The sequence below is a fragment of the Bidens hawaiensis genome, unplaced genomic scaffold, assembly GCF_021521415.1.
Source record: "Bidens hawaiensis isolate Kalapana, Puna unplaced genomic scaffold, B.hawaiensis_p1.1 tig00032473_1, whole genome shotgun sequence".
Lineage (NCBI taxonomy): Eukaryota > Viridiplantae > Streptophyta > Magnoliopsida > Asterales > Asteraceae > Bidens > Bidens hawaiensis.
In genome coordinates this window covers 29,168-54,986 of record NW_027495542.1, presented here as the reverse complement: position 1 = coordinate 54,986, position 25,819 = coordinate 29,168, and the positions used below count along the sequence as shown (strand labels likewise).

Below are 25,819 nucleotides of genomic sequence, written 5' to 3'. Positions count from 1 at the left end.
CCAATACTTGGTACACTCACGGGACCAAAAAGATCCATATGAAGCATTTCAAGCACTTGATTAATTGAGTTTTTGAGCTTTGTTATGTGAGATGACTTGTGTTGCTTACCCTTTTGACAAGAAATGCATTTGTCTTCAAGTTTGAGCTCTCTTGTGGGTAAACCAATGACATGCTCACCCTTCACAAGTCTGTAAGTGACTTTCCCATTAGTCAATATTCCGTTTCCTGCAATCTTTCCTCCATTCTCATCACTACCAAATGCAACAGGGCCTTCAAACTCTTCCTCATAGTTCACCAGTGACCTCTTGTCACATGTCATGTGCCTGGAACATCCACTGCCCATATACCATACTTCATTGACTTGTGTGGATTATCCCTACACAAATCAAAGCAAAAGATCAGTTTGGTAATGAAATGCAAGCTGAATCAACTTGCAGATCATTTGAGACATTGACAAGTGTAACATTGGGTTTGGGAGTAGGCTCAGGATCTTCATAAATTACTTCAAAACTATCGGATTCATCTGATTTATAGCCACTGTCAATTGGGCTTTTCACATAAGGAATTGTGCTTTTGCATTCCTGCACCACATAGTCCTTTTCATTTGTTTCATCTCAAAATGCATTTAAAACCCACTTTCAAAATGTATATAAGAGGGACTTAGTGAACTTTCATGCTTCACTTCTCTCTCCAAACACTTTTGCCAACTTCTCTTGCTCTCGTTTCCAGAATACCAACCGCTCAGTTATTCCAAACCCTAATTAACCAACCCTCAAATTCCGACTCGGTAAGCATTAATTGATTAATTTCTGACACCGATTTCATGGAATTGGGCAGTTAATTTTCATTTGAACTAACTCTCTGTTTTATGTGTAGGTTATTAATTTGTCGAAGCACGGGTTCTTAAAGACATTTCTTCTCTTTCCTTCTTCAAATTATAACCTCAAATGTTTCAAAGATATGAGCTTTATGACAAATTTTTGCTTTGAATATGTTTTTGTTTATGTGTGTACAGATATGGAGGACGAACCTAAATATCTGTTTGAGAAGAAGCACAACATGTGTGCTCTTCTCCAAGTAACTGCTGATAATTAGGAGGTGGCACACATGATTAGATGGCTTCAAAGATCTAATCTTCAATTCTCTTTAACTGAGTGCCCGGTGATTTATAGAAACCACCAGTTAGATTTCTGGCATTCAGTCGAACATTATGACGATCAAAATGGTAAGCGGTTAGAGGCTACTCTATCTAATCAAGAGATCAGGATTACGGAAAGATTGATTCGACAAAGCCTAAAATTACATGATGATGATCATAACCCTATCCACTTCACTATTGATCACCTGTTGAAGATATTTCAACAGACAATGGCTTATCAAGGAAATGTCCATGAGGGACAATTTCAAAAGGGGATGTTCCCAAACCTTTATAAGTTTTTAATTCACCATATAATTCAGGGATATGCCCCTCGGAAAGGCTCTTGGACGTTGATGAGCTGTGACTTGGCCAATGCTACTGTAGCAGTTGTATATGATCGGCCATTTAACTTCTCCAAAATGATTTTTGATGGCATGATTGGCAACTTGAGGAAGCCAAACAAAGACAAATTTTGGCTTACCCGAGATTTCTACAGATTTATTTTAACCGGGTATTACAAGATCTGCCAACCTCAAACACAACACATTTATTGCAAGATCCGAATGTGTATAAACGAATTGCAAATTTGTCTTCTACAAACCACTTTAATCCTCGGGCAGAGTTTAACATTTTGCCGTGGTTAGTTGATTACAATGTGGAGATTATGCATGTACCAGAACTGGCTTTTGAGGAAGAAGATAGTGATGATGAAGATATTGATGAAGAGTCTTATGACAGTGATGATGGAGATAATAGTAATGATGGTGATTCATGTGACAATGTTGGAGGTATTGAAGGAAACATTGGTGATGATGAGGTTGTACAAGCACAGGGGGAGAACATTCCTTTACCCACACCACTAGCCACACCACCTTCCCCACCACCACAAACTGACACATACATTCCATATCCACCTACTCATACCCAAACCCAAAGCCCACCTAAAACAATTGATAAACCCCTAACCCAAACCCTAATCCAAGACAAGAACCAAGAAATACATGAACCTTATATCCCACAACATGTCCTAGCCAACTTATTTAACTTTCCAACCACACCATTCCAATCCACAACCCATTCACAAACCTTAGACCAATCCAACCAACAAACATTCAGAATTATTCACACATGCCTCCCATTACCAAGAAACATAAACACTTTACCCTCAACAAGTGAAAACATTTTTGAAATCCCAAGCCCACCCACTGAACCAACCCAAACCCAAACCAACATACTTCGTCCTTTACCTGAACAACCAACCCAAACCTTTTCCCTAGTGATTATATTTTTAGAAGGAACTTGGATCTATTATTGGAAAATGTGGATCAGAGGGGGGGGAAATGAGGAGTTGAGGAAAGAAAATGAGGATTTAAAAGCTCAGTTGGCACATGCCTTGACAGGAATTCAAACCCTAGAGGCCGAGGTTGAGAAGACCTCAGCGGCACCAAAACAAGGGGAGAATATTACTGATGAAACTGACACTGGTACAGTTAAGGAAGAGGTGAATGTAGAGGTAAATGCTAAAGATGGATTGAAGACTCTATGAAGTCTGTATGGTGAGAGTGATGAGGAGAATGATAGTGATGAAAGACTATTTGATGAAGATGGTTATGAAGGTGATTACTCTTATGTGGATGAACAAGACCATGATGCCAATGATACAATAACAAAGAAAATGGTGAATAAGGATAAGGATAGGGAGGTAGAGAATGAGGTTGATGTTGAGATGAGTGCTCAAATAATTGATAATGTGTTAACCACAGAGGCCATAGCAACTGATTCTACTGGTACTGATGCATTGATTGATGTGATTATGGAAGAAGGAGCTGAGACTGAGGAAGTTTGTTTGACTGAAGAGATTGAGAATACTGAACTTCCAAGAAAGATGTTGCTGATGATGAAGAACTGAAAAATCTGATAGATGAAATTGATAACTTTCCAAGTGAATCTAAGGAAGACAGAATAAGAAGAGAAAAAGGGAAAGCCATTGTAGATACTGGCGAAGAAACACCTGTTGATACACAAGATAAGGTTAATGATGATGATATGGATGATGAAGATAAACTGGCTGAACAGGCTGCCAAGAGGCAATCAGATATTATACTTGAAACTTTGGACACGTGAAGAATTTCCCAATCCATGACTGCTGAAGAATTGATGAGCAGGAAACATTGATTGAACAGGCTCACATTGCAAAAAATTGAATCAAGAAGGTGATGTTGAGCATGAAGTCTTTGAAGTGTTGATTAAGATGAAGCAGGCTGCGGAAATTGACAACACCTTGGCACTGGTAGTGCATAAATTCAAGCAAGCTCAACTAGAAATTGAAATTCCAACCACTGTTGAACACTCTAAAGATGATTCAGTCAAGCAGATGGTGCCTGATGAGGCTGGAGAATCTCTTACAACAAAAGCTACCAAAAGATGGATAAGAGAAGTTGAGGAAGATATTGAGAAAAATCTTGATGCATGGAGCTATAATGAAGATGACTCTAAGTATGGAAAGAAGTATTCAAGAAAGAGTAGCAGATTTGATGGTCGAGATTACAGTGAAGATGAGGATGATAAGAAAAGGGCAAAAAGATCTGATGAACCCAAGTATGTTGCAGAGAGCCCAAAGGAACATGAAAGCCCTGTGATGGATGTTCCTATACAGGTTGTCATGCCAGAAACTCAACCTGACTTGAATGAACCAATGATAGAAGTGTTGGATGGTTCAACTGAAAAAGATGATGATACTAAAGTTGATGACAATGCGGATGATGACAATGACAGTGATGATGATGATGACAATCATGATGACAATAATGGTGATGATAATGCTGGTGAGAAAACTATTGACTCCCCACAAGTTGAATTGATTGATGAGCAAAGGGAAAACATACATCAAAGTTTAAACAATGCAAGGAGAAATCATCTATTGGTTATAAGCTTAATTAAACATGGTCATAAGTTTGAAACTTTAGCTTCTATGTCAGATTAGGAGCTACAAAGCTTGGTTGATAAAGAAGCTTATGGGATAAAGAAGAGGGTTGAGAAAAAGAATCGTGATTCCTTGAAATACAGGAACTTTATGAGATTGCATGGATTGTCCGATAAGGACTTGAGTAAGATGAGTTTCAGTAAACTGGAAGACCATTATAATATGAATGTGGAAAGAATAGAGAGATAGGAGAAGGAATGATTGAGAAAAGAAGCAAACAAGCAAGAAAAGATTGATGAACTGATGAAGAGGTATGGAGGCAAGTGCAAGTACCTAATTGATAGAGGTATTGCAATTGAGAGAGTTGATGGTATATCAAAGGCTGAAGTTGAATCATATTTCAAAAGGCTGTCAATGAAAGATGACACTAACAAAATATCAAAATGGCCAAGAATTGTGACTTTGGCTGAGAAAGAAAAGGCTGAGAAGAAAAGAAGATGGAAGGATGAACAGCTTAATTTTCTTGATAGATTGGCGGAAGCAAGAGGAAGCTTGAATTTGATCCAAGGAATGACTAGATCTGAGAAGTTAGCCATGTACCTATCAGAATTGGAAAAGGATGATCAACAGAAGGCTCAGTCTTCAAAGTCTGTCAAAATCCCTACCATTGTGGATGTAAAGCCTGAACCAGTTGATCAATATAGGGATCCTTGGGAGGATGAGAACAGAATCAGAACACTGAGAGGGTTAATGATAAGCAAAGGAATGGAAGGAAATATGTTTGAAAGCTCAAATGAAACAATTATTCTATGAGCAGAAGGAGGATTGGGAGAGACTGGAGGCTGAATAGAGGAATCCTCAAAATATTGATGTTGGACCAGAAGGAGTTTGGTTTGTTCCAGCTAGTCAGCTTGGAAATAAAACTGTGCTTATGATGATCGAAAAATTGGCCAAAGCAGGCAGTGATAATATTCATGATTTCATGGCTATGACAGTTGAAATGATAATTTCAATGTATGAGAAGAAATTTGGGGCATTGGGGGCCACTAAACCCAGAAAGGCAATACCTTCTAGGCCCTCAGCCTCAAACCACAAATTCCTGCAACAAGAGACACACAACAAAGACAAAGTAGGCCACCATCTGATGTGGACCTACCAAAAATTCTCTTTTATGACTCGGTGACAGAGTCTTTGAAGGTAGTGATGAAAAGTGGAGATTTGAGAGAAATCATCTTCAAGGATGATTTTGCTGAGTTTAAGTGGGAAAAGGTGGAGAAGATGGCAAGTATTGATTTATATGATTATCATGACAGAAATAGACTTGCAGTAAGGCAAAAGAATGAACTGTCCAAATATCTTAAAGAGGAAGCAGGTGCTGGATTCCCTTTGCTAAACAAGAAGAGAAAGTGGAGATTGACTGAGCATGAGAAGTCAAGAAGAGCAAAGAGGATGAGGAATATTAAATCTGCTTAAATTGGTTATATTTCGAAAGTGAGGTAGAGAGACCCACTGGCCAACATGATGGTCTGTATAAGTATGAGAAGGAGGATAACAAGGCCCAACCTGGAAGTCCAAAAGAATGGTAGGATTGCTCAAATTGACTACAAAGAAGAAGATGATTCCTACATTCTTAGAAATTCAAATGGACTTGCCTTGGGAATTATCAAAACAGATGAAGACTTAACCTTCCTACATGATGATGATTTGAGGGACATTATGGAGTGGACTTCGCCTGAAAACCACCCTCATCATCAGTTGTTATTCATGTTCAAGGAAAGGGCAGGAAGTGTTAAGTTGGGAAAAAGATAAGCAGCCTCAAGCTCGAGAAGTTGAGATTTTTATTCCAGTTTAGGATTTACTTTGTAATGTCCACTGGATAGAATTTTCACTTGTAATCCTTTTAATTATGATATGTAATTTGATTTTATGATTTGATGTGTATTTTGGCTAAGTGTATGTAACCATAGAAGTATTTTGGTAAAGCTGGGGGTGTTCCAATCTAGGGGAGATTGTTGGGATGAGAAAAAGGCTTAAGGAAGATTGGAATCTTCTCAACCTCCTGAAAATGGCTAAGTATGGACACCGATCATACTTGGGCCTCCGAGCAAGCTTTTACTTACCCTACCAAGATATTTTGCTATCTGGGCAAGGTTATCTTCTTGAAGTCTTCTTAAGTGTTAATCCGAGCAGGGTGCACTTTGTCTAGCAAGGTTGTTCTTCATGCCGAGTAATGTTTGTTACCCAGCAAGCGCTTGGCTAAACCAAGCTAATGAAGCCAAGTATTTTGGAAGATCTAGCAAGGTTATTCATTAATAAACAGTAGTCCGGGCATGTTTGACGAAAGTTGATGAAGAATTATCTTAAGGACTTTGTCGGGCAAGGTTCAACTCCGAGCAAGCTACAGTGTTACTAGCACAAGTCTACAGTGTTACCAGCACACTTGTGTTTGCTCAATAAGTTAATCATTAACAAGAGTTGAAGGGATCTCTGAAGAACAAGTTTGCTCGTAACATCATATCGAGCAAAGTTTGCTATGGTCAAGAAGGTTGAAGTCTGCTAGGTGAATATTTTCTTAGGAAAATATTCTAAGTAAAGTCTACCCGAAGAATTGTTCCCCAGCACACTTTGGTCACCAGGTCTGCTCGAAGAAGACAAAGGATGCAAAGCTTACCCGAAGACTTGTTTTACACTTAGAATCTTTTGTATTATGTTTTTCTAGAATATGTATCATTAATTAGGGTTTCTAGAAGGAATGACAGTTGTCAGGTAGGCCTATAAAAGGAATAATTAGGGCACGCCTAAAAAGCAAATGTGAGACGAGAGATACGATTGAGACAACCGATATTATTCCTGACTTTAATAGCAAGGGTTGTTCTTTAATACGTCCTGACAAAAACATACCCTTTTTGTAACCCTGGTTGATTCCCATTTATATTAATCTTTCTATAAATGGAAATCTTTTGAGTAACAGTCTGTGTTTGTTTACTTTAGTATTTTCAAGCAATATATATTGTGTTAGTGATTCCGCCGTTGGCATGATATTATTCTTAACCTAAAATAGCAAGTCGTTAACCTGTCTTGTCAACACCTCACGATGTGGGTTGCGACAGTTTTGTAGTGATCGTTATATGGGACCGACAGAAGATTATTTGATGATCACATTGAGTGTATTTCTTTTTATGATGACCTTATTACCTGATGTTGATCATTGAAGTTCAAATCTGTTTAAAGTAAGGGGGAGAATATAAATGAAAGACAACAGGTCATGAAGTAATCATGGAAGAAAATTCAATGGCACCGGTCTAAAGGGAAGATTGTTGGGTCTTATATTTTAGACCGACGCATAAAAGTAATATGTGGGTGAAAAATATATTGTTTGGTCTCAATCAAGGGTGGATGGCTTGAAGACCAATGCTAGACTAGTATAAAGAGATGTTTTTATTCATTTGTCTAGTATGAAGTCTATTGTGTATTGATTGAGATATAGGGTTTTATTCCTTTGAGAGAGTCTCTTCCCCGGGATGAGCTCTCCCCGGGTGGCTGATATTTCTTGTGTATGTATGAGTGGTTCATCTTTATGAGAATCATTCGACTAATGATATCATACTACCATTTCTATATTGTTTCTCTTTCGATTACATATATGTGTTCATCCTATTTTATTGATTATTGTTAATCGAATCAGGCTCTCTCTCAATACATCTCATCCGTCCAAATATCATTCAAGAGTGAATACGAGTGCGTTTCGATCCTAACCCAGATCCGAGCTCCACCGTTTATAATAGTAACGATTATTCACGCTTCTGCACCGGGGCTGAAGGATTTATAAAGAAACGAAAGGAAAAACTAGTCTACGAATTAAATAAAGCACGTTATGGATTTTGACAAGCACCGAGAACTTGGAAGTTTAGATTGAATAACACGATCAAAGAACTAGGCTTCTTAAGATGTTCTCAAGAACAAGCAGTATACAAACGAACGTCTTCAAAATCAATAATAATTATTGGAGTATATGTTGACTACATCATAGTAACCGGAATCTCCATTCAAGACATTTCTAAACTCTAGAAAGAAATTGAAAGCAAATTCGAGATGAGTGACTTAGGACCATTGACATATTATCTTGGAATAGAAGTAACTCAAAGGCATGACAAAACTTGCCTTAAACAAGCCGCTTATGCTCGAAAGGTCTTGAAAGAAGCAAAACTAGAAGATTGTAACCCAACCCAATATCCAATGGAAGCCGGATTGAAGTTATCTTAAAACGAAGAAAGCGAACTAATAAACACAACTGAATATAGAAAGCTAATTGGAAGCCTACGATATCTTACTCACACAAGACCAAATATCACTTATGTTGTTGGTTTTGTAAGTCGCTACATGGATAAACCACAAGCTATACACATGCAAATTGTAAAGCACCTTATAAGATATATTAAAGGAACTATAGACTATTTAATCAAATACAACAAAGGAAGCAACAAATATCTCATTGGTTATAGTGATAGTAGTTATGGAATGGATCCTGATGACGACAAATGAACTATTGGAAGTATATTCTACTACAATAATGCAAATATATCATGGACAAGTCAAAAACAAATAATTGTAGCACTACCTTCATGTGAATCAGAATTTATGACTACTACATCTGCAGCTTGTCAAGCACTTTGGCTACAAGGACTACTAAGTGAACTAACTTGACGTTAAATAAAGAAAGAAACATTACGTGTTGATAAAAACTCAACAATCTTACTCAAGGTCTAAGCACATCAACATAAGATACCACTTCATTAGATAATGCATCGAGAACGAACAAATACAAGTTGAACATGTAAGTGGAGAACTTCAAAGAACTGATATCCTAACAAAAGCACTACCAAGGATAAAATTCGCTGAAATGAGAGCATGCTTGGAATCAAGAACTTGAAAGAATAAACCTAAATTAAGGGGGAGAATGTTAGAAGAAATAATTTAGTTTTAACATAAGTTTAATTTAATTATGTAAATATGTTGTATTATTGACCCTTAACCTAAGTTTTGGTCGTTATTAGTTGTTAATTGTATTTAACGGTTATATAACTGTCCAAAACAATGGCTATAAATAGCCTTGCAAACCTCATTTGTAATTTCGATTTTCTTTGATGAAAACACATTTTTTTATATTTATCTTAAACCCTTTGCTATTACTGCACTCCCGCATCTCCTAACTCATTAATAGCTAATAATTTATATTAGATCGTTAAGTTAATCCAATAACACTAAAATCATGTTGATAACGCTAGAAATACCAATAATTATCTCATTGTTCCAAGGCCATAAATACTTAACTTAAATTACCTTTTGTTGAATACTATTTTTCCTACATTGTCAAATAAATACAACATGATGCTCCTTAGCTCACAGAATGTGCAATGAGACAGTTTATTTCCATGTTAAGACATTACATGTCATACTTCATCTCCATATATATAATTATATAAACCTCGTCAAGACGGGGTAGTTGAACGGAAAGTCGGCCTTTTTTTTACACCACTCAAGCTTTACTCTTTATGTGCATCTACCTCTAAATCTTCGATATGATGTCTATGCCACCTCAACTTCTCTTATTACTCAAATAACCTCCTTTACTCTTAATCATTTCTCCCCCTATTAGACCCTTATTTTATCTTGACCAGACTATAAGTTCTTATGAACCTTTGGGTTTTTTTGTTATCCATTCATAAATGTTCACCCACCTAAATCCATTCATGTATTTTAGATGGGTATGCTCTCAATCATCAAGGTTATCTATGCTATGATCCTCACACTTTCACACTTAAACTTCTCATCATGTAGTCTTTCATGAGACTATCTTCTTGATTCCCTAACCGGCTTCTTTTTAACTACAACCACATCTTCATTGTCAATTACTGTGCACTCTATGCGCTCAACTTCTACTACTTTGCCATCACTCTCACATCCTTCGGCCTTTAATTAAGCACCTACCCACCCCATCACCATCCTCATCTTCTTATGCTATAAACACACATTCATGTGACCACACTCATCAGCCCTAACACGTTTCCTTTCATGTTCTTCTTTCTGTGTGTTTTAGGCTTGTTGTCAGCTCTGATAGGATAAACTACTTCATGATATTGCACCCTGGGAGGCAAACACATTCTCAGATAATACATAACTTCAATTTTAAGAAAGCCATGTCAAACATATGACATCTACATTCTCGTTCCCATGTCAAACCGGACTTATTAAGAATATGATAATGGAGTCGAAGAATGCCTCATTACTTTAAAATGTGTTTCCTTGCTTGGAACATGCATAAAGAACTTTGCCAACATCGGTTAATAAGGTTGTTCATGGTGAGAGAAAACAGGTTGAAGAGGTTAAACTTAGATGAAACAAAATGGAAGAAGTTGTGAAATCCTTGGGTTTGGACTTCATGACTTGTATGTTTGATAGTGAGCTCAATACATACCGATAAGCAGTTACCTCTTCAGAAGGAGCTCAATGGAAAAAATAAATCCATCTATATTGGTGAATTTGATTATGTCTTACGTAATCATACTTGGGAGCTATTAGTTCCTCCTATGGGTCGTAAATAACTTAGATATCGTTGGATAATCAAATGGAAGATAAAATCCGATGGAAATATTAAAATTAGAAGATAACAATAGTGATCAAAGGGTATATACAACAACAAGGGTTCGATATTTTAGTGTTCTATGCATGGTGCTTTTTGTTGCGGATTTAAGAACTTTGGAAGTTACCCAAATGAATGGTAAACCTACGTTTCTAGATGTGGATTTAGAAGAAGAGGACAAAGAGGGCAATTTTGTGAAAGGACAAAGTATATAAACTCATTATAATAAGTTTGACATATCATAATGGAAAGTGTATTCAAAATAAAAAAGTGCATCAATTTTGTGAGCTAACACGCATGTGTGGCTCAATATTTTGACGTCTGTTTTTTCTTGCTTCACAGTCTGTCGTAACGCGTTGGTCCGAAGTCGACTTAGTTATTATTTTCAATGTTTTACGTTTTGGTCAAAATTTTACGTGTTAACACACCGTAACGGGCGCACATGATTATACATTTTACGTCTGTTTTTTCTTGCTTAACAGCCAGTCATAACGCGTTAGTCCTAAGTCGACTTAGTTATTCTTTTCAATGTTTTACGTTTGGGGAAATACCATAAAAAACCTACATACTTTCTGTTTTTCTTTACTAAAGTCCCTCAACAATTTTTTTCACGTAAAAGTCCCTCCACATACTAAATTTGAACGCAAAAATGACATAACTTATTAAAACAATTTGTAAGTGATTTTCTTCGCCTACGTGTATATTCTTATCTTAGGTGGCACTTGTTTTTTTATTTTAAAAGAAAAAAAGAAATGAGGTGGATTTAGTGAGATTAAATAACATAATAAAATCCATTCCAAAAAAACTAAAACCTAATGAACACCAGAATACTAATCGGCAGAAGCAAGAGTTCAAGAGAAATTCTATCTCGTTTTGAACTCTCAACTCGTTTTTAAGCAAAATCAAGCAAGCGATTCAGGTATGTTAATAGAAATCCACTTCCAAATCGATATGATTCTTTAAATGTTTTAACAGATTCTGTTTACACCAATCGTTTATAAACCCTAACTATACGTGTTTTTACAAAATTATCTTATTACGTGTCTTTTACAAAATTATCTTTGTATAGTCGACTACAAAATCATGTTTTTATACGTGTTTTTACAGAATGGAATCACCAACCATGGACGACGATAGCGATTTTAGTGACACTACTTATGAAGCGAGTACCGATGATGAGGAGTTGTCAGATTGTGTCATTGGACCTTGAAGAGGAGGAGGAGGTTACTTCTTGAACAAGAACAACAAGTGATCGTTTCTTAAATAAAGAACACGCAACTTTATTTTGTTAATGATGTAGATGGGTTAGATGTTGGTGAGAACTTGGCTGAAGATAACGATGATATTCAATACATTGAAGAGGATAATGAAGGTACTGAACACGTGGTAAAAGGGAAAGTATATCCAATTCATGACCCAAACATGAACTGGAAAGAGATGAGACCAATTCTTGGGCATAGGTATGAATATCCTACACAACTGAAGTTTGCTTTATGTTTTTATGGAGTGGTAAATGGATATCTACTGAGTTATAGAAAAATTGAAACAAAAAGGCTCCATGTTGTATGTGGGAACAAAGATGTAGGCTATGCTTGTCCGTTGAGATTATGGGCATCTTGGATGCAAGGTGAGAAGTCTTTTCAGATTAAAAGCCTTAATGATAATCACAATTGTAGTAGGATTTACAGTTTAGGGTCCTTAGTGACAGCCTCATGGATTGCTAAGATGTATCTTAGAGAACTTATTGCAAGACCTTTCGTTAAAACAAGAGAAATGCAAGCTGATATATTACGTGACTATATGGTTAAAGTCAGCAGGGGTCAATGTACTAGAGCAAAATCTATAGCAAGTCTTGAAATTGAGGGTTGTTTGAATGAACACTATGCAAAGATATGGGATTATGTGTATGATATTTTGAGAACCAATCCTGGAAGTTCTGTGAAACTGGGAGTAAATGGTATGCCAGATGGTAGTAATGTGTTTAGTAGGATTTATATATGTTTCAAATCTTTAAAAGAAGGTTGTGTTACATGTAGGAAGGTAATAGGCTTAGATGGAACATTTTTAAAAGGTTTATGTAAGGGAGAACTTCTAACAGCAACAGGTCGAGATGCAAATAACCAAATTTATCCCATAGCATGGGCTGTTGTAGAGGTAGAGAACAAAGATAATTGGAAATGGTTCATTGAATGCTTAAAAGATGATATTGGAATATCTTATGGAAGGGGTCTTACATTTATATCGGATCAACACAAGGTGCAACTATTTTAAGTTTTTTAATTATGTGTTATTTTCAATTGTATCTTATTTACGTCTATTTTGTAATGTAATCAGTGACTTGTAGAAGCTGTAAAGGATTTGCTTCCTCATGTTGAACATAGACAATGTGCAAGACATATATATGCAAATTTTTAGAAGAAATTTAATGGGGTAGAATTCCGGAACTTGTTCTAGGCAGCATCCAAAACATCTCTTGAGCATGAGTTTGTCTCAATTATGGATAAAATCAAATCCATAAACACTGAAGCATACAGTCATTTAATTGAAAGAGACCCAAATACATGGTCTAGGGCTTGCTTTGAAGTCGATAGAGCATGTGAATCTGTTGAGAATGGGATTAGTGAGAGCTTTAATTCCGTTATTTTGAGTGCAAGAAGAAAACCAATTATTACAATGTTGGAAGAGATTAGAATGTTTCTAATGGAGAGGAACTATAATATGAGTAAGAAATCACAGAAATGGGATGGTAAGATACGCCCGGCTATAAGGAAAAAAATAAAAGATTGGTCAAAAAATTCAAGGTAAGTGATTGTTGGTTTCGTTTTTAATTTGTTTATGATTTTAGTTAGGTTTTATTCTATTTTTCTGATGTTTCTATGCTGAATTTGTTGTATTTTGCTGCTGTTAATGCTGTTTTTATTTGCAGTTTTGTTGCTATTGTGTTGCTGATTTTGCAACTGTTTTTTTTTTTTTTTTTTTTTTGCTGTTTTGCTGATATATGATGTTATTTTTGCTGCTGATTTGCTATTATATTTTATGTTGTTTTGCTGTTGATATTTGATGTTGTTTTGCCACTAGTTCTTTGTTGTTTGTTTTTCTTTCTTATTAGCTAGTTATTATGTTGTTTAAGTTCAATTTTTGTTTATATTCAGGTCCTGGATCGTTATTCCAAGTGGTGACAGTGGTGACAATGCATTTGAGGTAAGGAATGTATATGAAGCCTACACAGTTGATTTAGATAATAGAGAATGCAGTTGCAAATTGTGGCAAATATCGGGATTACCTTGTTTGCATTCGGTATCTGCTATTTACTACATCTACAGTGACCCTGAAGATTATGTAAGTGATTGGTTTAGGGTGGAGAAGTTCAAAGAAACCTACACGCACTATATGAAACCGTTTAATGGAAGTAAAATGTGGAAATCAATACCTTACATTCAACCTCTTCCTCCAAAGGAGAGACGGATGCAAGGTAGGCTATCAATCAAAAGAAAGAGACATAAAACTAAAAAACAAGGCAAGTACAAGAAAGTATCGACCAACGGAAGATACATGACATGTAGCAATTGTTTAGAGAAAGGACATAATATAAAAACATGTACAAATGAGAAAAAGACCAAATCACCAAAAGAACCTAAGAAAACACCGGAGGCCTAGATCAAGGATGACGATTGAAGATAACATTGAAATAGGTGGAAAAGGTCGGAGAGGCGGGAGAGGAGGGAGAGGCGGAAGAGTTGGTAGAGGACACTTTGTTGAGCAAGAAGGCCAAATAATTCATGAAGACGCCTAGCATGATCAAGATGTGAAAGTTGGTGTTAGAATTCAAATTGATGAGAAGTTGTTGAAAAGCCAAGTTGTCGAACCACCTTAACTACAAAGACTAAAAGTATTTGCTTATGTTTTGTTTTACCCTTTTTATCTTGGTTAAAAATTGTATGACTATTTTAAATAGCAAAACTGATATTATTTTGCTTGCAATTGTGGTATTTGTCTTATAATTTGTTACAAACATATAGCTAACAAGAAAAGATTAAAAAGTGTTTTAACTAATAGTAAGTACATAAAAAATCAACATAATTTGCTGACATGTCAATTTTTGACACATAGATTATTCATGTCAGCATAGTATATATGACATGTATGCCACATAAGCAAAAAAATGTTTTAATAAGTTATGTCATTTTTGCGTTCAAATTTAGTGTGTGGAGGGACTTTTACGTGAAAAAAATTGTTGAGGGACTTTAGTAAAGAAAAACAGAAAGTATGTTGGTTTTTTATGGTATTTCCCTTTTACGTTTTGGTCTAATTTTAACGTGTTAACACACCGTAATGGGCGCGCATGATTGAACATTTTTACAACAACCTTTTATTTTGTTTAACACTCATGTCACATAGTGCGGGTCCAACGTCCCCTTAACACATAGGTCTAATAAAACGTTTCAACCTTACCTTTTTCATGATTTTACACCCTTTCGCAACAAGGAGACCTTAATACTAGTTTTTTACAAAAATCCCTTTTTAATATACACTTTTAAGTAGTAGGACCTTGATCTAATACAAACATTTAATTCATTTGACTAAATAATATGATATGTTATAATAATTATGTTTTTCATCAAATTAAAACACCTTTTTATTAGTATGACGTCCAACCCCTTTTGACTAGTTTTGCTGCGTTTTCGTGCTTCCTTTCCGTCCCTTTTCTCTTTTTTAGGTTTTTCTAAAGCCAAAAAATCAACGTTCATTAAATTTCACGAGTTCATTGTGAAATCAAATAACTAAATAAATATGTTTGTAATATATCCGAACGTTTTCATTAATTATTTTATTATATTTCTTTGACCCCTTCTTGGACGTTCCAATATATTAATTCACATCTCCATCGTTTTCTTTCACTTTCAACACCAAAAAAGTCCACAGAGTTTTATCATCTTTGCAACTTGTGGATGAGCTTGATCCAACACAAAGACGAGACCTTATACTCGGCTCTATTATGGCTAGTTCATGACACGTGTATATTTCGAGGCGTCATATATTATTTCAGATGATCATTTATTATGTTGTCGTGGCACCTTTTTAAAAAGTTTGAATACGATGGTATCAATATCATCATGGTAAAAGACATTGACGTAGTATTTAGGATAATTTGTTGTGTACATGGCAAAAAAAATTGAAAGTACTAAGTGGGTTTAAGCATGAATGATTACCTTTTTAAGGCGGGTGCGTTGACGTGTTATATATATTTTTGGGTTTTCTCTTTCGTTTGCTATAGCGAGTATCCTAACAACCCAAATTGATACCCCAAGACATCAACAACGAACCGAACACGTCTCGATACACTTTTACCCATATTACGACTATCTTTTTAGGTTTTCTCATTAGTTTGCTATAGCAAGTGGATACCCTTTCAGCCATATAATCGAACCTGAATCACGATGTGATGTTCTTATTTTTATCAACGTTTGATTATTTTGTTTATCATTAACGTACTTTGCATGATAATGTACAACTCACCAGTAAGTTTTTCTCCTTTTTTTTAGGTTGAGCACCAGTGTCCAGTTTGATGGTTTGTCGAAACAATGCCTTACAAATTTTAGTATTGTTTTCTATTTTGTTTGTTACAACGAGCGTCTCAGCATGTGAGTTACCCGTTGTGAAGCGTCAGTGCCGACTCTTGGGTTGGGCAACCCGGGCGACCGGCCGAGGCACATATTTTTTGGGGGCATAAATTTTTTATATATTATATTTTTTTTAATAAAATAAGTACAAATCTTAATCCTTTTATTAGATAGTAGGCGCAATCTTTTTTTACCCATAACCCATTTGAGATAATGGGCCTACGGGTCATTTTATTTCGTTATTCGTTAGAGCCTACGGGCCTTTTCATTTCAACTCGGCCTAGGCATTTAAATTCTCGGAGACGGCCCTGTGAAGCGTGGATCAAATATCCAGCTTATACAACTACAATCGAGTGATTTTTCAACATCGTGAAAAACGTTTGTTGTTAGTTTGCCAACCCTCCTTATTTCACCTTTTGTCACTTATAGATAGATGATAATTAAGCATGCTTTACAGAAGTACATAATATTATTAACAAAATAATACGTATTTAAGGCATTACATTTTATAAACTCATTTGATAACATTTATCGTGTCCTAATAATTTCAAAAAATTGGTCATAACCTTTTTAAATTTATACCAAATAAGTATGTATTTGGTTGCACCACGTATATGAAACCACATGCGGTGGCTTCTATTTAGATGTCGTTAATGTGCTGCTACTAACTGTGTATCATCATTGCATTGCATTGCATTAGTCGTTGTTCACTTAATTACAACTTCCTTTAACACATCACTAGATTTCGTAACCATATTCAAGGACACGAGCGTCTATATCGCGATTATTTTGCAGAGAATCCGGTATATCCTTCAGATCTATTTCGACGGAGATTTCGTATGTGTCGCCCTCTATTTCTCTGTATTCTAAGTGAGGTAGTATAAGCTCACGAGCCCTACTTTGTCCAAAAACGAGATAATGTCGGAAGACTCGGTTTATCTCAAATGCAAAAGATGACCGCGGCGCTTAGAATGATGGCCTATGGGGTTACCGTAGATATTATGGATGAATACATACGCATTGGTGAAAGCACCGCAATAAAGAGCCTAAAAAAATTTTGCTAGACAATAGTAAGTACTTATTCAACTGAATATCTATGTTCACCAAACACCAATGATATTACCTGATTGCTTGCTGTTGCGGATCAACGAGGATTCCTTGGAATGCTCGAAAGCATTGACTGCATGCATTGGAAGTGGAAAAATTGTCCCACAGCCTGGAAAGGTATGTATTCAGGCCACATTCGTGAACCTACTATTATTTTAGAGGCGGTTTCCTCATACGATCTATGGATATGGCATGCATTTTCTGGTATGCCGGGTTCACATAATGACATTAACGTGCTAGAGAGGTCTTTTGTTTTAACGAAACTTGCGCAAGGGCGTGCTCCTTCGGTCAATTACGCAATCAACGGTCACGACTATACTATGGGGTATTACCATGCAGATGGTATTTATCCTAAGTGGCAAACTTTTGTGAAGACGATTCCATCACCAAGAGGGAACAAACATAAATATTTTGCAAAAGCACAAGAATCTGCAAGAAAAGATGTCGAGCGAGCATTTGGTGTGCTTCAACAACGATTTGCAATCATTCGAGGACCTTCACGAATGTTCAAAGTGAAGGTGCTAACAAATATAATGAAAGCATATGTTATTCTTCATAATATGATCATCGAAGATGAACGTGATGATGGTGACAATCTTAACATTGAGTATGATCAACTTGATGATGATCTCCCCGAATTGTTACGCACTCAAACATGCGAGTTTATGGACTTCATCCAACGCCATCTTTGTATTAGAGATAGCTCGGCACATTATCAACTTCAAGAAGACCTAATTGAACATCAATGGCTACTCTATTCTCAACAATAAACGGTATCGCGTTATATTTTAATATTTCGTTAATGTTTTTTGTTGGAGTTAGAATTATGCTATGTGATGATCATTAGAATTATCTATGTAAGAGCAAAACTTATTAGCTCAAATTTTGTTTTTAATTGGCGTCTATTTGGGTCATTTGCTTGTAATGTGTTAGGATTGTGCAACGAGTTCGTCCGGACCGAACCAACAATCTGTTACTTTTGTTTGTCTCGTTAATGCTTCTGTAATGCTTCTCTATGAAGGTGCACTTTGTTGACCGGTTAGAGGGGCATTATCGTCACTATGTTGCTATTGTTGTTATTATATATGTTCTTGTGATTTGTTCTTTCGTATTTCAGCACATTATACAGCATTAGTGTTTAGATTGCAACTGTGATTTGTTTGTATTGCAGTATTGTTATTGTATTTAGGACTAATCATGATATTATGTAGTGCCATATTTATGCCATGCCTGAGGTTTTGGCCATGATTACTTAAAGATGGCAAAAATTGAAAACGTTATAGACAATCTGAGGTTTGGGCAGAACTACAATGGTATGCAAATATAAAGGCATCAGTAGGTAGGTAAAGGTGAATGAATTGCATATGCTCATGTTTACTTCTTCCATCAAATATAAAGGCATCAGTGGGCAGAATTACAAACCTGTTGTACTGTTGTTAATGGAAGAAGTCAGGCAAGAGTTATACAAAACTAAAGTTACAGTAGTTGTGTTCATATGCTCATGTTTGTGTTGATGAATGATTTGCGTGGTTTGGATTTGAAATGAAAGATGAATTTGTAGGTATTAAAAAGTTGCTGCATTATTTTTATTATTTCCTAACTAAATATTAAAGTTGTTGCATTATAAAAATCCCATGTAACTCAGAGAACCCGCGAACCCAAATCTATAAAACCGGTTTTAATACCTGGACCGAGCCATTTATAAAAGGTCCGGTTCTGGGTATGAAAAATCATTCAAACCGATTCTGGTCCGGGCCGGTCTGGATCATACCTATTGGTTAACATGTGAAAGTCTGGATTATTTGTTCTATTTTTTCTAAAAATTTTAATAGAAATATATAATAAGACAAAATATTATGTAGTTAAAATTGTAAATGATAGAAAGAGAAAAAATAATAAAAAAATAATATAGAGATAGATATAGAGGATAGGAAGTGGGGTTTTTTTTAACATGAGAGGCAAATTTTAAAAAGTAGTGATATTTTGTTATATTATAGGGTTAAAGATACTGAAAAGGATGTGAATGCTCTAACCTCCTATCATGCATGTGTAGTAGGCTATTTTCCAATCCTAAAACACGCATATATTCCAGAGTTCACACATATAGCATGCACATCCATTTACACTCATACACATTCTAAGAGTCTTACATACATGCGTGTAAAAATAAAAGACAATTCGTGTGATCGAGGTATTCCCAAAACACCTTCCAAAGAGAGTCGAAATGCCTTTTGATTCCTCAATAGCAACCACGACGTATTCAAAATTTCTTACTAAACTACATAATAGTTTCTCAAGTATTCGTTGATCTTCATTGATTTCTCTATTTAACCTTAATTAATTAGGTAACATGGTCACACAATTATAATATTCTTCAGTGCAATGGATTTAGATCCCTTCATCTTTAATCCATTGGATTCACCTCTTATGGTATGTAACTTTACATTTTTGACCCGTTTGTTTCCCATGTATGCTTTGTGTAACATCTCCCAAGCACCTTTTAAAGTTTTTAGATATCGGAATTCTTTCAAATTATGGTTCATTAACGGCTTATAGAAGATAAAGTGATCTTGTCGTGGTTCTTGTTTTCCCCAAATTCAGTTTTAGTGCAAGAGTGGTTTTAGTTCGTTCCCTATATATGTCATCAATATCATGCTCCACAGATCTTGACATTCAAATAAGACTTTCACTGTTTGTTCCAGTGGTAGTAGTTTTGCCCAATTAAATTAAGCAATTGAGTTTGTACACCATTTGTATTGTTTGTGTCATACTTGATTGCTTATAATTGGGATACCAAGACTTGCATTCGATCTTGAACATGAATACTAATGTGTGATTGCCAGAATGATGCATAAACAAAGTTATGTTTTTGTTCAATATGATCGATAAATAGAGGAAAGAGGGAACAATGGGTTGCTTGAACAAAGTAAATTTTGATAGAATATGAAATTGTGTGAATTGTCGATTAGATTCAAATGCCAGACAATCATATGAATATATGCGTACTCAATAATCACATCGTTAAATAACAACCCTATCCTAAACGACGCTAATGTGCATATCAGACAACTAACTATACAAGACTTACAATAACAATGTGAAAACAATTCTAGCTTATTTAATCCAATGATTTGTTGGAAGTTTTAAGTAAAAGTTGTGTGAATGAAGTTTCAATAAGGAAGTGGTAAAGTCGTAAAGGTTGTCCCACATCGGATTGGGAACAAAATAATGAGTGGTATATAAAGTAGAGTCTTTACCAATCATTTGAATCTTTATTATATGTTTTACCACAAGTCCTATGTGCGCGTAGAGCGGGGTGCAAATTTGTGTTTCTGGACTAGAAATTCATCAAACCTGAGAACATGTTTTCACTACAAGAAATTCTATCTGATATGACGAAAATTTTACCCCCTATAGCAACGATTTGGCGTCGCAAGTGATGTCGCTATAGGTCTGGTAGTCGTCGTTGCCATAGAGTTCTCTTTTTGCGACGACTTGTCGTCATTATAGGCTTTCGTTGCAAAGATTATTGAATTTAAAATAAAGATTTAATAAAATAAATATTAATCTATTGAGACGACTTGTCGTCGACTTGTCGTCGTTATAGGTAATTAAATAAACAACAATAAATTCACTTTTTAGCAACGACTTATCGTCGCAAAAAGTGATGTTTTATTTATTTATTTATTTTATAAATTCAGTTTCTCAACTAATAATAGTAATAAAAAGCTGTAAAACAACGACTATTTATAACTAGAAAACTGTAAAGTTCAAACTATATTAATATAAATAGCAATCAAAATTTATTAAATGTTTGTAAAATTGTTCAAATGTAAACTAACAAATTCAATTTCATCACTATGATCCGGGTCTTGACTCCATCACTCCATGACACATGTTCTTCGTTTCACCATCCTAAAAGTCGTCTTCTTTATATGGCATTTCCTGCATATAGAAACTGTAAATCGTTGACTACAGAAAGCTGTTTTAACTGTGGCATGACAACATCAAAATGAGCATTACCTTCTAGATAGCTTGTAGACTCCATTCATCCAAAACAGTCCAAACTAATCACGTATACTTAAAAGTTCAAACTTCATAGCTCACAGCCATATGATGGAGAAGGTAAATTTGGCATTTAAATTGTCAACCCGCGGTTTACCCACATTAACTGCAATATTCACTATAATAATTTAGTCACCAAACCATACCAAATTTTAAGTACAATAAAAACAATAAAAACCCACTTTAAAATCTCATCTTTAAACCATACAGATAAATTAATTGTTTAAATAATTACCTCTGAAGCCGTCCAACGATAAGTACCGGTTTCAGCTGTCAGCCAACACTGCTGGTAACAAATTAACTTGTATTTTTTAACACATAATCTAAAACAGAATACTTATTAGAATGAATTCTAAACTTTACCTTGATGTTTATGTTACTAAAAAAGTTTCCATATGCAGCTAAATTCAGCATTTCAGTCCTTGGAACACTGGAGTATGTTTGATTTTACAACAACAACGCAGTCCATAAATCTATATAGCCCCTAGCCTGAAAAAAAAAAAAGATTCACATATTACCAGGCCCTTAAACCCCGAACCAACCAGACCAGACCAGCACACTTTATCCAAGTCTTATATAAGTATAATAGAGTAACTTTGAATTCATGGGATATACAGAAAACAAAACCATGTTTGAAGACTTGCCTGATCTTTTTCCAATAAAGCCCTCCAATTGAGCATGTGAGAAAGCGCCTTTGCAGCTCGATAGAAAAGGGCGATCTAGTAATTTAAATCACCAAGCCATATAATTCAACTGCACACACAAAACACAAGGAAAATCTAAAAATCATCAAACATACAAAAACTAAAATGTAAACCATGTTTTGAACTTTTACATACTCCAGCTCGAAGATTGTTCGTGGAGAATTTCCGTCCCCCGTTCTTAGAATCCGTGGAAACCGAATTTTTCTATGAATTTCCATACTGCCCGAGTTTTGCCTGAACTCGTCGCCTTCTTTTGAACCCGAAGTCAGTTGACTGCATATGAAGCAAAAGCTTGTTTAATGCAACGATATGCTAATTGAGATCGAACCCTGCATACATTTAACATAAATATTAGTATAAATCACTTTAAGGCAAACCTATGGAAACTGTGTTCGATGAAATCACGTTTATTAAACACTAATTTTCGGTAAGCTTTAAGGCTGTGTCCGATGACTACAATCATCGGCAATGCTCAAGCACCCTAATTTTTTGGTAAGCTTCCAATTCCATACAGATTTAACCTAGGTCACCAAGAATCGGTCATTAAACACTCGAATACACAACCACTTACATTATCAAGTTAGGTTAAACCAAATTATCCCTAATGTAGACCTAATTTGAGCTAAATAACAACTAATTTGAACTAATGTAAAGAAAAAGGCACATACTACTTACCGGCCAAGGATATGGCAGAGGGCGGTAGCAGGCGCTGTCGGAGCGGCTGAGGCAGCGAAGTAGCAGGCATGAACGGCGGTGGGAACGACGGAGGTTCACGGTGGTTGGAGCGCCGGAGGCTGGCGGTGGTGGCAAACGGCGGAGAGATCTTAGGTAGTGCTACGGCGGATGTGTTTAGAACGATGGTGTGTTTGTGAGCTGCGTAACTGTGTTTAAGGTTGAAATAGGTTAAATTTGGGGGAACCCTGTGGCAACGATAAGTTGTTGCCATAGGTAAATGAAAATTAAAAATAAAGCTATTTTTTGGCAAAAAGAAAATATTATTTAACTGTTGATACGATAAGTCGTTGCAATAGGGTTGACATATTTATAAATAGTTTCGGCTCAAATAAAAGAAAAGGAAAACTAAAAGGGAAAATACCTATAGAGACGACTAGTCGTCGCTATAGGGTTTTTGTTTGGCGCTAGGATTTTGGCTCGCCCGCTCAACCCTATGTCAACTATTATCGTCGCTATAGGCTACGTCTTGGAAAATAATTGTCAAGTCTTATGGCAACAACAAGTTGTTGCTATAGGTGATCTATAACAACGACAATTGTCGTCGCTATAGGGTTCGTCATATCAGATTAAATTTCTTGTAGTGTTTGTTTCTTTTTCTGGATTTTATAATACAAGTTTTCTAGCATATTTAAATGTCATATTGTTGTATAAGTTAAAAATTTGTGTATAAAATGTTTTTAGGACAAAAGCAAGCTATAAAAGAATTTCGAAAACGTCTCGGTGTTATTATCTGTTTGACCGCCTAAAATTGGACCGACCCTACCTATATACGCTATACTTGCCTGTAAGCACCCACAGAATCAACAAAACGAGGGGAAAACCTATCAAATTCAAATTTGTTAGCATCTTGTGCCGTATAAAAATTATTTAATTCACAATTTTTTATTGAAGATTTAAAACTAAACTTTAGCCGAAATAAATTAAAAATATTCAACTTAAAAAGGAAACGTATTAGATTTAAGTCCGTAAAATATAAATAAATAAAATAAAAATAGGGGGTTTGAAGAAACACTAACCGGACCCCGGACAGATTACTGGTAACCTGGGGGTTGGGTAGCTGTTTCCCACGAGGGGTTAGACCCTAAGAAGATGGTTCTTCTGATAACCTGCAAAACAGACACCGTGAGCTCGTCACTGAGAAGGGGGGGTTCCTCCTTGTGACCACCCTCCGGCGTGAGAATCAGACTAGATTGCTCTTTAAATATAAAAGTATATTAAGAGATTGCTAGAGCAGATATCAGGTATAATATGATAAGATAATAATGTAATAATGTGTGTTTAGATGATCATACCATTTGGGGTATTTATAGCCGAAGGTAGGTTTCCAAGGAGGTATGGCCGGCTGCAACAGTGTTCCTGTTCATCAACAGTAGCCTACGCACGTGCCCTGCTGGTAGTTGGTGGGTAGGCAATGGCTGATAGTGACCAGGCCTGCTGCATACTATTCCCTTTCCAACTGCCGGCTACGCACGTGGTTTTCTTCATCCTTTGAGGATGAGTTAACCTTTGAACGTGGTAGATATTAGGTGTGAAGTTTTGCTTCCTCTTTCGTGATTGTGCGGGTAGAACCGTCACTTGCACTTAGTAGGATGGCAAAACTTTACCCATATCTGACCTGCGTGTAGGTTTTCTTCATCCTTTGAGGATGAGTTAACCTTTGAACGTGGTTGATAACAGGTGAGGTTTTGCTTCCTCTTTCGTGATTGTGCGGGTAGAACCGTCACTTGCACTTAGTAGGATGGCAAAACTTTACCCATATCTGACCTGCGTGTAGGTTTTCTTCATCCTTTTAAGGATTTTGTTTTGAACCGTTCGACGCGCGGTTGTCAATAGGTTAGTGTTCAGTTTCCTTTCATGATTCATGCGGATAGACCGGCACTTTCATTTAATGGGATAACTGAACTTTTCCCCTTCAACTGACCTGCGTGAAGGTTTGTCACGCTTTTGGGTTCGTGCGGGTAGGACCGCCTTCCCACGCAACGACTCCACGTAATGTGAATGCCGTCACCAGTGTTGCATAGTTTAACCGTTCGACGCGCGGTTGTTGATAGGTTATTGTTCAGTTTCCTCATTATGATTCGTGCGGATAGACCGGCACTTTCATTTTTGGGTGCTGAACTTTTCCTCTTCAACTGACCTGCGTGAAGGTTTTTTCCTGTTATTGGGTTTGTGCGGGTAGGACCGCCTTCCCACGCAACGACTTCACGTAATGTGAATGCCGTCACCAGTGTTCAGAAAAGTATTAAATGTAAAATCATCAGCTTCGATGTTCTAAAGAGAATCATTTCCATTAGAAGTGGCTCTTGGCCTTTTCTTTACAAATTGGAATTGATTTACATGCAAATTGTGTAAATGAGCTCCCTTCCATGTTGTTGGGATGGGAGTGCCATCGAGCCGATACGCACCTGGTTCGGGATCTCGTTCTTTACGCAGCATGTAGTCTCGACATTGAAGCTGGAATTTTTATTCGTTTATCCCCATCTGGGGTTCTACACGCACCCGCCTGCTCAGCCTTTATTGCGCCACGAGGTGCGCGAGCGTCCCATCTCTGACAAATGCTTCGACCATGTCTTTTACATCTATGCATTCTTCAGTGTTGTGGCCCTTTGTCTTGTGAAAGTCACAGTATTTGCTCCGATCAGCATCGTGACGATGTCGGATTATCGGAGGTTTTGGCCACGGGAGCTCTTCAGTGGCGAATATCTCAGTGACGCTTTTGGTGAGTGGCGTCCATCTGGAGTTTCGGTGCGGCTGTACATTATCCCTTCCGCCCAATCGATGTTGCAAGCCGGATGAGGTGTCAAAGTTTACCCTTGACTGCCAGATGCCTAGCTTCCGCTTTTTATTTAGTCGGGCGGTGAGGACGTTGTCCTCTCTCGTCTTCT

General features: G+C 36.4%; 3 protein-coding genes across 3 annotated transcripts; all 3 read left to right on the top strand.

The window, feature by feature from the left end:
- The first annotated feature begins 10,788 nt into the window (after positions 1 to 10,788).
- LOC143583617 (uncharacterized) lies at positions 10,789 to 12,973 on the top strand. The gene is made up of 2 exons (XM_077065873.1): positions 10,789 to 10,909; positions 12,003 to 12,973. The coding sequence occupies exons 1-2, from the start codon at positions 10,789 to 10,791 to the stop codon at positions 12,971 to 12,973; spliced, it is 1,092 nt and encodes a 363-aa protein (XP_076921988.1).
- Positions 12,974 to 13,198: 225 nt separating this feature from the next.
- Positions 13,199 to 14,359, top strand: LOC143583616 (uncharacterized). Its single transcript, XM_077065872.1, has 3 exons — positions 13,199 to 13,503; positions 13,629 to 13,661; positions 13,855 to 14,359. Exons 1-3 carry the CDS (start codon positions 13,199 to 13,201, stop codon positions 14,357 to 14,359), a joined length of 843 nt encoding a protein of 280 aa, XP_076921987.1.
- Positions 14,360 to 17,549: 3,190 nt separating this feature from the next.
- Positions 17,550 to 18,200, top strand: LOC143583615 (uncharacterized). Its single transcript, XM_077065871.1, has one exon. It carries the CDS (start codon positions 17,550 to 17,552, stop codon positions 18,198 to 18,200), a length of 651 nt encoding a protein of 216 aa, XP_076921986.1.
- The last annotated feature ends 7,619 nt before the right edge of the window (positions 18,201 to 25,819 follow it).